General features: G+C 41.5%; 1 protein-coding gene across 3 annotated transcripts in view; it reads right to left on the reverse strand.

The window, feature by feature from the left end:
• The window catches only part of LOC123970852 (CMP-N-acetylneuraminate-beta-1,4-galactoside alpha-2,3-sialyltransferase-like), an 82678-nt gene extending 66752 nt beyond the window's left edge, over nucleotides 1-15926 (reverse strand). Inside the window, exons 1-3 of one of the 3 annotated variants that reach the window (XR_006825070.1) lie at nucleotides 15277-15906; nucleotides 12665-12851; nucleotides 2594-3506 (exon numbers count right to left, since the gene is read on the reverse strand). Coding sequence is in view for 2 of the 3 variants with exons in the window: in XM_046049211.1 (XP_045905167.1) it covers nucleotides 3501-3506; nucleotides 12665-12864; nucleotides 15277-15304 (234 nt within the window). In the remaining variant the exon portion in view is untranslated. Of the gene's footprint in view, nucleotides 1-2593; nucleotides 3507-12664; nucleotides 12865-15276 lie in introns of those variants that run through there. The other 2 variants (XM_046049211.1, XM_046049210.1) reach the window with 2 other exon arrangements.
• Nucleotides 15927-17100: the final 1174 nt, after the last annotated feature.

The following is a 17100-nucleotide window of genomic DNA, read 5'->3' on the forward strand; positions in this document are numbered from 1 at the left end:
ATGTAAATCATCCAAAAATGGTCATAAAATTCAAAATGGCCGACTTCCTGTTGACTTTAGGCTATGGGTTCTTGAGGCTTTTTTGTGCGTCTTGATACGATACATGTCCCCAGAAAATTTCGTACATGTAGGTTGAACGTGAACGAGGGGCTAATCATTTCCAATTTTGTAGGTGGCGCTAGCGAGTCATTTTGCCACGCCCATGTGCGAAACTTGTAGAATACGAAATTTTTCACCGGTTCTGACATGTTTGCAAATTTTGGTGAGTTTTCGAGTATGTTTAGGCCATGTCATTTGGGCCTACTTTGCAGAAAAAAAAAAAAAAAAAAACAATATATATAATCCGAGCAGATTCAATAGGGACCTCGCACGGTCGTGCTCGGGCCCTAATAATAATAATAATCCGAGCAAATTCAATAGGGACCTCACACGGTCGTGCTCGGGCCCTGATAATCCGAGCAAATTCAATAGGGACCTCACACGGTCGTGCTCGGGCCCTAAATATAATCTTATATATTGCATAATAAACTACTGTTAACATTTCTCTCGGTCCAGGTTTATTGATTTGAATCGGCGGCAGATGCCGTAGCATCGTAACGTTAGATTGCAACCATAAATCCCACACAAACAATGGCAGGTGCCTGGGTGAATCTGTGGCATGTCTGTTTCACCAGAAATGTCACAAACGGCGAAAGGTGCTGTGGCACCTCAGGGAAAATCTGTGGCATTTTTAGATTACCACCGGAAATGCCACAAAACAGCGGCAGGTGCCGCCTGCCACCAGAAATGCCGCAGATAACAGAGAGATGCCGCGGCATCTCAAGCTTCCACCGGAAATGCCACTGGTAGCTGCCGATGCCACTATTTGAGCCAGCCCCTGCTGAAAAACTGCGGCGCTTTATGTCCACAGAGAACGTCTGGCAGGCCGCCATCTTGGTGAGGTCGGCTGCGGTTTCATTTGTGTCACGAGGTATGAGAGCCAAAGAAGAGTGTAATTTGGCGGAGGTGATCTTTATCGGTCTCTGCTGGCGACCCGTAGGAGCTACACATGTAGGTTATGCCTGAAATCGTGTCGTCGAGACTCACCCACAGCCCTGTAGGATGTTCTGTTCTCAAGCTGTGGGCCTGTAAAGCATGGGAGTGCTTTTGATCATTTATATTGACTGTTTATCAATATTTCAATGTTTTGGAAGCGTTGTTGTTGTTGGAATGTGGTTGTATGGAGAGAAATAATGTTTTGAAGATAACTACCAATAAAAGTGAACATATAAACAGTAAATATGGCCAAAACATGGACATTCGCCTGGTATATTTTTGAAAGATTGTGTAATAACTGTTGTATATCAGTTTCTTTTCATCAAATGTACAGTTGCAGCTGTATTCTAGGTGTATTAGAAGAAGAAATTCAGGTGCATTATAATCTACCTTAGGATGGTTTATTGCATCAAAAGATTTTTTTTTTTTTTTTTTTTTTTTAACCAGGCGAGGATGAAAATATATTTTGTTTCATATCAATGTAGTCTGTAATGGTAAAATAAATGTTAATCTACAGTGGATTTATATTCCTTAGCTTCTGACCTTTCAAAGGAGACCAGAATTATGCATCCAGGTGGGCCCAGAATCGCATGTAGTAGGAGTAGGTCACAGGATGCAAACCTGAAAAAAAGCATTTAATAGTGTCTAAATGGAAGCATTTCAAATACACACACACACACACACAACTATATCTGCTGCCATTGCCACTACACAGCAATCAGGAGTAACGTTAGATGTTCAACAATGACAAAACCAGTAATGTTACAATGATTCTGACCAAAAAACTATTATAGTAACCTATTCTGTACATGCTGCTGAGATCTAGTTTAATTTATTAACCATTAAACTTAAATCGGTACAGGTGAACATGTCTGTAATCCTTAGGACATCTACCTCAACTACCTCTAGGTTAATCTGAGCCTGCTGGACGTCTTACCTTGTGAAGAACCATATGTCCTTGTCTGAGCCACAAAAACGATGAATGCCAAACTGCTTATTATTAGTCAGTTTCTCAATTTGTTTCCACAGCTGGAAGATTTCCTCCTTAAGAGACTTTGTGGAATCCAGAGCTAAGTTGACAACTGCTGGATCTGGAGCCGACACATAGTCGTGGTTCCCGAGGATTGCCTCCTCGCCCGGTGTGTCATCCTCCGTGTCCTCGTTCTATCCTCTCCCATACCCCTGGTCTTGAACGTGGAAGAGTAAAATTGTTCCACTCAAACAACACTGGAACAGCTCCCTTCTTTAGCAGTCGCCTCCATGTCTCGGATCCTGGCTCACGAACATCCTCTTTTTTAAAATGCCAGCTACAAACTCGAGTATGGGGGCTAATCAAAGTTCTCCATCCAGATAGTGACAGTCCATTTTCGCCTGATTTCCACATCAGAGGGAAATGTATAGAAACTAAGTACGTTGTTGTACTTACTAGACGTTTGACACAAAGGCATACAGCAATATTCAGCTGTAGAGCTATCTGTGTGCTAAAATTTAAACTTCTGAGACATTATCTATATCGCTTGCCAAAAATCATAGCAGCGGGATAATAGTGGAAGTGGTTTAGCTGGTGGAGATTTTAGCAGAAGTAAGTCAGTGCCGCAGTGTGCATGTAGCCTACTGATGTTTTTATAGAAGAGTGTTTACTGGTTTGTTCGGTGAGGAAAGCACCGGAATAAACTAACTGCTGTAAGAGAGAGATGCCTCTCCAGAAATGGATGTGGTCCAAGTCAAAATTACAAGTCTTGATGAATTTGATTTCACTCCTCCAAAAATGCTTCATGGCAGCAGCGTAGAACCACCAAGGAAATGAAGGAGCCAGCATACAACTTTAGCAGGTGCTGCTTTAGATGGAAATCCTTAGAGTGGAGGCTGATACAAAAATATTGCAGATGGAAGAAAAGTTTGAGCTAGAAAAACAGAAATTGGCTCTAGAAATAGAGTTGCTCCAACAACGACAAGCCCCCTCCCATATTTTTAAAGAGGAGAAGCGGGCCTCTAAGGCATTGAATTAAATCAACTTCATAAGAAAAATTATGACAACAACAACCAACCACAATCTGATGTAAACTATAACTTGTTTATTTACATTCTGTTTTTTAGCAATATCCCTTATATTTGGTTTACAACGTGCAGACAGTTGAATGGGAAGTTATTTAAACTGAACATTATTGAAAACATCTTAAACATGTATCAATCATCAAGAGAGAAATGTCTGAACCTATTAGGTGTTAATAATGTATGCACAGACTAGTCACTAGTCCACTGATGTCCTCATGCACTGCAGAGACGACAGGGTGCCCATTACCTTTTTTTCTGGTTTAATAAAAAATAAATAAAAAGATCTTCCTCCTGCACTGGTTGACGGTGTTTCCCAGGATGGGGATCCTTCTGGTGACACAGAGGTAGTTGAGGACAGTGCACACTACTATGACAGAGTAGACTCTTTCAGGCCGTCTCCACAGCTCCACCTAAATCTAGGTAATGATTAGGGTCTGTCAGGCAGGCAAGTGGTGAGTTTGTGTGTTTGTTTAGTCTGTTTTTCTTTATTTCTGTCTCCTTTATGTTTAAAAGGAACATGAGGCAATGTTGAAAAGAATTTAGTGAACTGTCAGCTCTACGTTGTATGGTGATCTGTCCTAATCAATGTGTCAGCACCTCAGATAGCGGAATTTTGTGTCTCCCTCTCCTCCCTTCAGCACTATCCATGGTGCTGACACATGGCCCATATACATTATTATTCATTCATTATTATTATACCTTTTTGTCAGCTTTATACTGCATTTTCCAAGCTATATATGCATTTCCATCTATAAACATTTCTTCAGTTATTATTTAAATAAGACAATTGTAGGCATAGAATGAATAATTCGGAATAAAGACAGCATAAAGACAATTATTGTAGTTTAAGTGGGAGTAATGGAAGAATTACAGTTTACGTGCTGATTTTTTTGTAATATAGTCAAGTTATGTAGCTTACCTGCGCATGAGGACTAAATAACTGACCTGGTGGAGGCATGGATGTGTTATACAGATATTCTTGCTTAGTCCTCAGAGTGATTATTGGTAGGGCTGGGTATCGTTCAAAGATTTGATATTTATTCAATACCTCTACTTCGATACCGGTTCCTGAACGATAGTTTTTTCGATATCAATTTTATTCTCAACAAACAGAACCACTGTTGTTTGTACAAAGTAACTTAATTATCACATTATCATTATTATTTTAATAATTGTTCCTTACATTTTCAATGTAACATAGGCCTATATTGTGTTTTTGTTTTTATTCCTTTTTCTTTAGTTTTTATAATGTAATTTCATGGTTTATTAATTATATATTTTTTATTGTTTATATGTGAATTTGTGCTCTGGCAACCTAAACATTCATGGCAATAGGCCTAAAACATCAGCCCAAGGATCGGTACGCGATGTTACTGTCACAGGAAGCGCTTCCGCCAGCTTCACATACAGGTCCGTGTGTAGCGATGGTGTCACTTACTGACCCTTCAGAAATACTTGGGAAAATGTAGCGTGTGTGGACGCTACTCTGTCAATTTTATTCTTTGATTTGATTCAGAAAACCGTGATGCTGCCACCAAGCTACTGAGAAATGTAGTTAAACTAGTAATGGCGCTACTTGTAGCAATGCTACTGCCCAACACTGCTCGTATGGTGGGCATGTTGAAGCAAGCTCGGTGGCAGGAGAGCGCTGAGACAATGACTGCACTGGCTCTGTCTTGTTGCAGTCAAAGACGGAGCAACTTTCTGCTCTTAAGTTTATTCCATGCACAGCCAAGGGCTTCACCAGGTTTGTCGTTGCCGCTCTTGGCAGCAATTATCATACGTCGCAAATATTGCATCAAGCCCCACTTTTGATTTTCTCCACATTTTTTACATTCACGAGCCACATCTCTGTGCGTAACCGGCGTGAACTAGTGTTTACATCACCACAGCCAATTACAATCACTTTTAGATTTGGGCACATCAAACATGCTGCATGCTTATTAGCTCATTGACGTTAACAATTTGGTACTGAAAGACGAGATGTTTTTTGATACTCGTTGGTATTGAGGCAATTCGGTTGATACCCAGCCCTAATTATCGGTGTCACCAGCCAGCTTTTCAGTGGGTAGCCACTATCACCGAGGAACAGTCAGCCATCTTGCAACCAAATTAAATATATTACAGTATATTTGCCATTGGCAAACAAGCTGAACATTAATTGAATGGTGTGGTGTATAACATGTGCATTTGACCATAACAGTTTAAAATAACACTGTAGCAGCTGGATAGAGGATTAGTGACCTTTTAAGGGGAGAGTAGAGGTCAGTGTTTATGTAGGGACTGAACCCTTCTATGGTGTCTAACAGATGTTTACACTTATCCTATAGGACTGTGCCCTTATATGGATTGGAGCTTTAGTTTGCAGACTCAAACCCTTCTATGGAATTTAGCAGATACCTAAACATGTCCTATATAAGCTGTGTTTGATGTACAGAGAGACAGAGTGGTAATCGGGCTGGGTCTCTCCAAGCAGCTGCAGAGCTTGTAATTGATGCTGAACTCCTTGATGTAATAAACTTTTATGGTCAAGAACAGTGTCAAGCGGATTTCTTCTCAACACATCATCGCAGCATTATTGTTCGGACACCACAATGGTATCCCTTGTGGTTGACAAGTCTATATATGTATAGTTATGTCATTACTACAGAAAGGACCTAAATTTTGACTTTACGCCTGCTGCTGACTAAAAGTGAGATTTATGCCCAGTCTTAGCGAGAAGAAGGCTTAAGCCTAGATGGTGCAACCAGCGTAACTGCTATGTTGGACTAAGAACGCCAAGTTACGACCAACTTAGCTTAAGACCAGGTGTAAGCCCTGCTGGTGCAACCGACCCAAGTGTGTGTTGTCTAGATTGTTGTGTTGAAGCACCTCAACAACTCTACAATTGTTAATTAGTTTTTTAGATTCAACAAGACCAACAGAGTGATGGGATGAATCTTCTACACAGAAATGACCATTTGATCACAGCAGTAGCCATTAATTGCTTTTATCTCAGGAGGTAGAGTCCACTAATCAGAAGGTCAGTGTTTCAATACCCGGCTACTCCGGCCCTCATGCTGAAGTGTCCTTGGCCAAGATACTGAACCCAAAATTGCTTCAGATGTCTGTGCCTTCTCCATTCCTCCTGCCAGTGAGGAGGAATAGAGAAGGAGTACAACGCAGGTATGTTGTGACTCTAGCTGCAGGAATGTGTTACATTCCTACTCAAGCATGCGCACACATAAATCCTGTACCCACCTAGCGGTTGGAACAGACACAGGCAGATGTGGCAATAGGGAGGTAGCCATAGTATGCTGGATTGATGTTATAAAAATACCTAAATCCTAAACAGAGGAACAATATTGATAAGAAAGTATGCCAGTTTTTGTTTCACACACACACACAAAGAAGCTGATCTCCTTTGTGGAGTGCGTGTGTCATCCACTGCCATTGAGTAGGGCTGACCCTAAACATTGTGCAGTCCACTTTTACAATGATAAAGCGTTCCAATGCTGAAAGTTAGTAAAGTTGGCTAAACTATTTTTGAACCAGGCGCTGGTACAATCTCCTCTACCACTGTCCAGTGTGACTGACTCTTCGGCTGACTGCACGGTCAGCAGCAGCTTCGGAGAAGCTCCATGGTGCCTTAGGATTTTTAACTGAACTATGACTGCTTTTCTCTTTTTCTGACTGTGTGGAGATGTGACATTTTCACATCACAAATGGTGAACAAAGGCATTAACATGTGAGTTTTACTGGTAAAACATAAGACTCATTTGGCCTGTTACAGCAGTTTAGTGTAAATGGGTGAAGGCAGTGAATAATACATTTCCTCATAATTGTCGTTACGGTGTAATGAAGAAGAAATGTTAGTTAAACGTGTATGAAAACACAAGAGTATAGATAAGAAAAAGATATGATATAGATAAGACAATGCAGGAACCACAGGAAAAACCACCTACTTTCCACTAAAAAACAGGGGCTCAGAGTAGTCTTGGAAAATTCTGATTAGGGTACAGCCCTAACATTGAGTATACAACTTACTGTGAACTGTGCAATTTTATTGCGTCAATCATCCATTACCATTTAAATCAGATACATGGTCCAGGAAGCCATTAGGCTGTATGTACCTATGTATACCTTAATTTATTAATGGCTCATTTCGTGATGTACTGTATTTGCATAAAATTATCAAGAATGCAGGAATAAAGGTCTCTAAAAGACCCACAGCTGGAGCTGATCAAGGACAAATTCCTTTGACCCAGCCCACCCCCGGACCTGCTTCATCTTGCTTTTCATGTGCAGATCAATGCAAATCAATGCTTTGTAAACAGCAGAACTCATTGTTGGTAACAAAACTACACACACTTAGAGGCAGTCCACTTACCTGGGTTTTGTTTGGTGGACTGACTGTTACAACCTCAGAGAATGCCGCCATGCCTGCATCTTGCTGTCCAGAGTTTCAAAATTGGGGTGCACGCACACATACACACTCACTAATTAAAAAACCAATGAAGCAGCCATTCGCTGGCTGATCCACATAATCAGAATAACGACAGGAATAGTGCCCTTAATGAAGGTGGTCAGGTAAGTTTATCACAAGACGCCCTCTTACACTCAAGTGTCTTAGAAGTGCATGTGACGGAGCTGGTACAGACAGAAGCGAAGTTAAAATCCAAGTGTTTCTCTTTCTGCCCCATCTAACTTTGTTGTGGTGATGTTGCTGTGTTCACAGATCTCAGCAATCAACTTAGTCAGTATGGTGTTACTTTACAAAAAAGATGACAAAATAAGGCACTCATTCACATCTGTGATATTAAATTGCATTCTTGCTGGATTATCTAGATCTCAAATGTCTCAGAGAATAAATTATTCTTCTGCATCCAACTGCCTTTCTTAATTTCTCTTTATGATCAGACATATGTGTCACTGTCATGTTAATTTTCCTGCTGGCCCTCCTCAGAAGTGCCCAGGGTGCCTTTCCATTTCTCTGCTCACGTTGCTCAGACTGCCCTCTAACCTGCCCTCCTACTCTTGTTTCTCTTCACTTTTACTCCAGAGAAGAGGTGCCCTCACCCTGATTTTTAAATAGTTAATTTGCATTTTATTACATGACATAAGTATTTGATACATTAGAAAAGCAAAACTTCATATTTGGTACAGAATTGTAATTACAGGGATCATATGTTTCCTGTAGTTCTTGACCAGGTTTGCACACACTGCAGCAGGGATTTTGGCCCACTCCACCATACAGACCTTCTCCAGATCCTTCAGGTTTCGGGGTGGTCGCTGGGCAATATGGACTTTCAGCTCCCTCCAAAGATTTTCTGTTGGGTTCAGGTCTGGAGACTGGCTAGGCCACTTCAGGACCTTGAGATGCTTCTTACGGAGCCATTCCTTAGTTTCCCTGGCTGTGTGTTTTGGGTCGTTGTCATGCTGGAAGACCCAGCCACGATCCATCTTTAATGCTCTTACTGAGGGAAGGAGGTTGTTGGCCAAGATCTCGCAATACATGGCCCCATCCATCCTCCCCTCAATACGGTGCAGTTGCCATGTCCCCTTTGCAGAAAAGCATCCCCAAAGAACGATGTTTCCACCTCCATTCTTCACGGTTGGGATGGTGTTCTTGGGGTTGTACTCATCCTTCTTCTTACTCCAAACACAGCAAGTGGATTTTAGACCAAAAAGCTCTATTTTTGTATCAGACCACATGACCTTCTCCCATTCCTCCTCTGGATCATCCAGATGGTCAGTGGCAAACGTCAGACATGCGCTGGCTTGAGCAGGGGGACCTTGCGTGCGCTGTAGCATTTTAATCCATGACGGCGTAGTGTGTTACTAATGGTTTTCTTTGAGAATGTGGTCCCAGCTCTCTTCATTGTCATTGACGAGGTCCTGCCGTGTAGTTCTGGGCTGATCCCTCACCTTTCCTCATGATCATTGATGCCCCACGAGGTGAGATCTTGCATGGAGCCCCAGAACGAGGGAGACTGACCGTCATCTTGAACTTCTTCCATTTTCTAATAATTGCGCTAACAGTTGTTGCCTTCTCACCAAGCTGCTGGCCTATTGTCCTGTAGGCCATCCCAGGCTTGTGCAGGTCTACAATTTTATCCCTGATGTCCTTACACAGCTCTCTGGTCTTGGCCATTGTGGAGAGGTTGGAGTCTGTTTTACTGAGTGTGCGGACAGGTGTCTTTTATACAGGTAACGAGTTTAAACAGGTGCAGTTAATACAGGTAATGAGTGGAGAACAGGAGGGCTTCTTAAAGGAGAGCTAACAGGTCTGTGAGAGCCGGAATTCTTACTGGTTGGTAGGTGATCAAATACTTATGTCATGCAATACAATGCAAATTAATTATTTAAAAATCTTTTTTTTCTATTTTTCATTGGTTGTTAATTTTTATTTCAGCTAACTAAAATGTTTTTCCACACCTAGTTATAATATATATTGCATAATTACACACATGAATAAAATATATAATTATATACAGTATAATAATGTTGGCAGGTGTTCAGTCATTAAAACAAAGTAATTGCATATTGACTTGATAATGATGCTAGGTGAAGTAAATACAATTCATCCAGAGGGGGAATGAACGTCTCATGGTAATCCATCCAAAAGATGATATTTCAGTCAAAACCAAAAACGACAACCTAATGTGGTAATGTGATGTTCCAATTAGGCCTGGGTGATATACAAGCTTTCTCTCTGTGGACCCCCTTACTCTCTAGGTCCCAGTCTTTCAAGCATCTTCTGAAAAATGTTGACAAATAATTGAGCAAACAACTGTACACATTAAACTGTGGTGGTGATTAGGGTAGTCACTAATGAACTGTTTTTATCACATTTAAACAAGTAATAACAAGGGCATCACTTTGTGTTGAAAAGTGGTGGGGACATGAGGGCTCAGATTAGGGGTGGGATGATACATTTGGGTCACGAGACATGACGATACACGAGAGGAAGATTTTTTACACTATTTTGAAGAAATATGAAATCTGGGGGTAATTTCATGTAGTTATTCTCCAGCGCATGTGTCGGTAACATTCGTGAGACAATCAGCTGATGAATATTATTGGCAATAAAACTGTACAGCATGGAAGTTCATGTCAGCAGCTAAATTTCACATTTTACTGCCCTGGTGGAAAACACTTTTTTACTGCTAACAGCAATACGATTACAAACAGGCTTGGTTAGAGCGCAAGACAGCGAGGAAATATTTGTCAGACAGTTTGCAAGTCAAGGAGCCTGTCTGTGGAGATCAAAGGAGAACTAACAGGTCAAGTGACCAATAATGCTTATTGAAGAATTTGCATAAAAAAAATTGATTTAAAAAAAACCTATTTGTTTGTAGGCTATTGCTTTGCTACTGTGCACACAAATGTGTAACTTGATAATTCCCATGCTAAATGCCCATTTAAGACATTGCACCATTTTACCACAAGCTGAAATTATGGCTTTCAATGCTACTTTTTGTTTCAATTGTATTTCAAAAAAACAAAACCATACATTTTTGGATTGCAGATTGCTTATCTAGTTAAAGTGGAGAGGAGCCTTGATCCTCGCCTAACTATGCCTTTGTAAAATGTATTATGTGGTTTATAATGGACTGCCGTGCAGAAACAGTGAGGCTTACATTTTCCTGATATCTGTCAGTGGTCATACTTGATGCACTAGGCTAGTTTTTGAGATGTTCTTCATTGTATGTTAGTCCAGATGAGCCAACCCTCCCAAGATGTAACAAAAAAAGTATGATTACAGTACACTAAAATAATGTATTACAGGAGTATGCCACATCATGTAGCACTTCATTTCTTGATGTTGCTGTTGTTTGATGAAGAATTAACAATAATATTCACAATACCATATGGTTTTACTGAATAATTCAGTAAATATACACTCACCTAAAGGATTATTAGGAACACCTGTTCAATTTCTCATTAATGCAATTATCTAATCAACCAATCACATGGCAGTTGCTTCAATGCATTTAGGGTTGTGGTCCTGGTCAAGACAATCTCCTGAACTCCAAACTGAATGTCAGAATGGGAAAGAAAGGTGATTTAAGCAATTTTGAGCGTGGCATGGTTGTTGGTGCCAGACGGGCCGGTCTGAGTACTTCACAATCTGCTCAGTTACTGGGATTTTCACGCACAACCATTTCTAGGGTTTATAAAGAATGGTGTGAAAAGGGAAAAACATCCAGTATGAGGCAGTCCTGTGGGCGAAAATGCCTTGTTGATGCTAGAGGTCAGAGGAGAATAGGCCGACTATGCAGCAAAGCATTTGTGAAGCCATAACACGCACAACCTTGAGGCGGATGGGCTACAACAGCAGAAGACCCGACCGGGTACCACTCATCGCCACTACAAATAGGAAAAAGAGGCTACAATTTGCAAGAGCTCACCAAAATTGGACAGTTGAAGACTGGAAAAATGTTGCCTGGTCTGACGAGTCTCGATTTCTGTTGAGACATTCAGATGGTAGAGTCGTAAACAGAATGAGAACCTGGATCCATCATGCCTTGTTACCACTGTGCAGGCTGGTGGTGGTGGTGTAATGGTGTGGGGGATGTTTTCTTGGCACACTTTAGGCCCCTTAGTGCCAATTGGGCATCGTTTAAATGCCACGGCCTACCTGAGCATTGTTTCTGACCATGTCCATGCCTTTATGGCCACCATGTACCCATCCTCTGATGGCTACTTCCAGCAGGATAATGCACCATGTCGCAAAGCTCGAATCATTTCAAACTGGTTTCTTGAACTTGACAATGAGTTCATTGTACTAAAATGGCCCCCACAGTCACCAGATCTCAACCCAATAGAGCATCTTTGGGATGTGGTGGAACGGGAGCTTCGTGCCCTGGATGTGCATCCCACAAATCTCCATCAACTGCAAGATGCTATCCTATCAATATGGGCCAACATTTCTAAAGAATGCTTTCAGCACCTTGTTGAATCAATGCCACGTAGAATTAAGGCAGTTCTGAAGGCGAAAGGGGGTCAAACACAGTATTGGTATGGTGTTCCTAATAATCCTTTAGGTGAGTGTAATTTCTTAATATATCCATCTAAAGAAACCTAATTTCTTGACTTGCCACTCTCCATGTCAGAATACAACACTTTTTGTCCTGAGTCGGCCACTGCTGCTATCGTACGCGCTTGATCAGAATCTGTTTATAGATTGTTCAGCTGACAAGATGAGTGCAAAATGGAGCTGCGGGGCTTTTGTGAACACATTACAACTACAATAATAATATTGCAATTCAGTAGATTAGGCCTCTTTCCGTAATAAACAAAATAATTGTGTTACTTTTATCAGTCACATTCTGTGAAGCCATGATATACAGCCCTGATATACTGGTATATCTTTAATCAGTACTGGAGCAGCAGTGTTTCCACTCATACATAAAACATAGGTGGGTAGGTCAACATAAAAACAAGAGGCTGAAAACATTCACTGTCCACCTAGTGACACTGAGTAAATGAATGAGCAAGTGATCCCTATCCCCAACTGTGTTGCTATTGCTGCATTTGCTGGTGCAGCTGCAAAATAAAAAAAAATTAAAATAACTTTCAGCTGCCTTACCAGTCTCTGGTTGAAGATCATGTGTCGGAGCCACTTGAAGTCCAGAGCTTTGAAGGCAGAGAGGACAAACAGGGACTTAGTCTCATAGCGTTCAGTCTTCTGGATGGCCCCTTCTGGATAGGTGATCCTAATGGTGGTCTTGGAACCGACGTCTTTCTCAAAGCCTTTCACTGGGGCCTCATTTAACCTGCAACACACAGCTGCACAATAAATCACAGAATTCACTGTCCAAAACAATCAAAAGTGGTTAAATTTTGTCTTTTGAATGTGCTGTTGTAGAGCACAGAGGAAACTATTTATAATCTGGTGAGGGAACGTAAATGTGTAAAAGCAGTTCAATGGGCAATGGTGTGGCCTATGGGAGGTAAAGAAAGTGTCATGAAAACATACTGATGTTATAATGATCTAACAATAAAAAAAGTGTTTTTGTAGGACTTTTTAATAATCATAATCACAACCAAGTGACCAACTAACAAGAACTTGGTTTTGCAGATTCTGTCATCAGTGATTAACAACAGAATGAACACCCCCAATATAGAGACAGTAGTCAAGTGATAAAGTCAATTTATATTTAAAGACCTTCATCATTGCTTTAAATTTATCCAAATTATGACAGCTCTGTCCTTGGATATCAAAAACTAAATGAGTCATAATTATTTAAAGAACAAATACAGTACATAAAATCCACCACTTTGAGCTGGGCAAGTTAATACGTTATCGCGTTTACGCATTAATTTATTAATGCAGACAATTATTCTCACATTAACACAGTTTTTATTATTATTTTGAAAGTCCGTAGCTCACTGGCTCTGAATACACACAGTCAAACCATGGGTCACAGGAGGGGTGAGATGTTGATCAGCCTGCAAATCACCCACCCAAACAAGCAACGGAGGGAGGCTTCGGCAGACTACGATGGATGCAGCGTGTGGGAGAAGTAAGACAGTGCTCTGCGAGTAAACAGCAGGCACTATGGATAGTAACCATGGCAACAGCTTCTGTGCACTACACATCTGTAGCCTATTTAACTTAAGTTAAAATTATACATAGGCCTACATCTAGTTTTGCGGGGATGCTCTGCCATGCGAATTCCGTCCTGTTGATGTCATGATAACTATTTCGTAAACAGTAATAGATTCTGGAAACTCACAAACCGTGAGGATTGGTCTCTTTTCCAGTTATTTATGCTGTGCGTTGTTGGGGTTTTCAGCATATGGTCAGGTATGGTTATCAGCTGAATATCAAAGATATTCTAGAAATATTAATATTCAAAATTAAATATAGGGCACCAAGCCACAGTAACTCAAACCAAACATGAGCTAAATGGCAAAAAGAGAAGGGTGAGTCCGTACACTGGCCGTGGTAACCAACTCTTACTACAACATCATACACAAATAATCACAGGCAACGATTTCTTAAAATTATAATAGGATTTCAACTCAAGCAACTTTAGCAAGTAAATCACTATTAACTATTCTAAGTGATGAATGAAATAAAAATGATAATGAAATGAGTGAGACAAAGGAGGGGGAGAGACTAAGAGAGGGGGGGTGGATCCGACCACGTGGGTGGTCGCAGATCCGGGTCAGAATTGGGCTAAATGTAAATGCTCCGTACTTGTATAGCGCCTTTCTAGTCTTTTCGACCACTCAAAGCGCTTTTACACTACATCTGCATTCACCAGTCACACACATTCATACACTGAGCCTAAGTGCTCAAACAGAAACTAACATTCACACTCATTCATACACTGGCGGAATAGCCGCCAGGGGCAAATCGGGGTTCAGTATCTTGCCCAAGGACACTTCGACACGCAACCAGGGAGCCAGGGATCGAACCGCCGACCTTCCGATTAACAGCCAACCCGCTCTACCTCCTGAGCCACAGCCGCCCCTACAGGCCAGCTGATTTAGGAATCAAGATGGCAGTTCAGACCATGTGATTTCAGGATTAAAATGGCTAAAATCATTGTCCCCTGAACTAAAACAAATTGGAGACTTCTGATGCTAGCCTGCTGTGGGTCACAGGTGTGGTTAGATGCAAAGGTCACTAGGTGTGTGCGCGCGCATGTGGGGTTAGTAAGCAGAGGAAGGAGAGAAAGGTACAAAAAAGCTAGCGATTTTGATTGCATATATATATACACATATATACATACACACACATATACACACACACACACACACACACACACCCCCCTCTATCCTCCAGCCACCAGCTGTGAATGTTCATTCAGCAGCGGTTGCAGGCTTTGGATTAGCTAAAATGTGCAATTCTATTTGTTCTCAACAGAAGCCAACGGCAAAAATCTTAATTACTCTTGCAAACACTCATCTACAACTTTATTAATGAGAGGAACGGTAGTGAACTTGCATTCAGCAACCGTGTTCCTTGGCTTGATAAAAATACTGTTACGTTTTCACACAGTAATAGGAACAAAGCAGTCACGGCTCAGCGGTGGTACCGAAAAACACAGCAATACAACAAGACATGGCGATCTTTAAATATCCCTTGGAGTTTCTTAACAGAAATTCACCACATGAAGCTTGTACAAGTAAGTTACAATAACAAAGTTATAGAACTATCTGCTGTCCAGACATACTAAAGCCTCTTACGTGTCGCTTTGGTAGCAAGTAGATGCATCCGTCCTTTTAGGAAATCCAGCGAAGTTTCTCTCGGCTCAGTTCTGACAATGCCGGTAGTTTCAACGGCACGGCTGATTCTTCTCAGCAACAGGAATCAGAGAAGTCGATGTAACGTTGAGAAGGTAGAACACAGTGGTGATCTTCTCTCAGTTAAGCACAGAGTTTATCCATCTTCTTCTGCAGGCATAAAAATGTTATCTTGTGTATAACGGTTTCCTTAGGGATCCAAAATTGTGTTGGTAAAAGAAAAAAAATAATAGAGGTAGAAAAAAGAAACAGAGTGCAGCTCGTCCGGCGAGTGAAGTCTGTATTCAGGAACAAAGAAAGTTCAGCGCTGAAAGAATATACCTCCTTACAGTCCCGTGAAGAACTGGGACGGCACAGAACAGTTTGAGGTGTTCGGTTTTATATCTCAGACATGCTCCCCAGTGACCTGAAGGCCAATCTTTGTTCCATGGATGTCAGGCCCAGCAGCATTGAGTACAAAAAGTTCAAGACAATTCAACTTCAGCAGCGGGCAGGCGTGTGCGTGAGGCAAGCACAACCGCGACAAGTTTCACAGGAACGCGCCCGCTTGTCGCTAGCCTTGTGCTTGACCACTTCACCTCACTTTAACGGGGACACTTGCTGCTGAACATAGACTGTTTAAGCTGCTACCTGAGAAAGTTTTTAGTAAAGTAAAGCTGCAAGTTGCGTTGGGCGCGCCCTCACACATGTAGCGCATCGAGGACTTAAGTCACTTCCGTCCCCAGTGTTGCGCTAGAGAGCAGCCGGTAACTATACGTTATGTATCAGTACTTCAAGTAGGGAACACATTTAGAAAATCTATTAAAATTGCACGATGAGCATCAGACAGAACTTACTTCCTGTTGCCAGAAGGTGGCGCTACACCTATAGCTGAATATTGGCATATACAACTTCTAATCGTCAGTGGGATTAGACTAGACAGCGAAAATCTGAAGTCGGTTGGACTAATTCTACAGGGAGAGTTGGAAGTATGGAAAAGCATTAAATCCAAAATGGCCGACATCCTCTTGGCTTTAGGCAAGACGCTTTATTGTACATTTAGACATGATACTTGTACCACAGAAATTTCGTACATGTAGGTAAAACTTGCCGCGGGGGCTGCTTTGTTGAAGGTAATTTCCTGTTGCCAGCAGGTGGCACTATGGATGAATATTGGCATGTATGTGTGTTAAGGGTGGGAGTTATGGAGGACTGAACCTGACAAATTCAGAAATAAACACAAATTAAAGCTGCAAGCAGCGTTGGGCGGGCCCTCGCACTTGTAGCGCGTCCGCGTGTGAGCCGGCCGAGTTGCATATTCTGGAGCTCTGCCGGTGCGGCTGTGAATTTCCTACGCGGTTCCGACGCCGCATGAAGGTGCTATGTGTCACTTCCTGTGTCCCCTATGTGGAGCTACATAGCACTTGCCGCTATGAATATAAATCGGCATTGGTGTGTAGATGTCTGCGGGGTGGGAGAGTTATCAAGCACGTAAAGTTTGTTTCAGATGTGAGCATGTACACTGAACAATAATGTACCCAAACAATAAAATAAATTCCTTTTATATTTCCCTGCCTTGTTGTTTATGTGTACATACAGAGGAAGAATGTGAGAACAGCACACATTTCATCGTTACTGTGTGTTAGAGCATGGGAGAACAGTGGATACTTTTAATACAGCCCACACCCCTAATACTGTGTAACTATAACAAGTAGAGAACAGAAGAAAAAGATGTTCTTTCTTTACAACTGTCTGCATAGCTTATTCATATTGTGTAATGAATGAAAA

The sequence above is a fragment of the Micropterus dolomieu genome, linkage group LG05 (genome assembly GCF_021292245.1).
Source record: "Micropterus dolomieu isolate WLL.071019.BEF.003 ecotype Adirondacks linkage group LG05, ASM2129224v1, whole genome shotgun sequence".
NCBI classification, from domain to species: Eukaryota; Metazoa; Chordata; class Actinopteri; order Centrarchiformes; family Centrarchidae; genus Micropterus; species Micropterus dolomieu.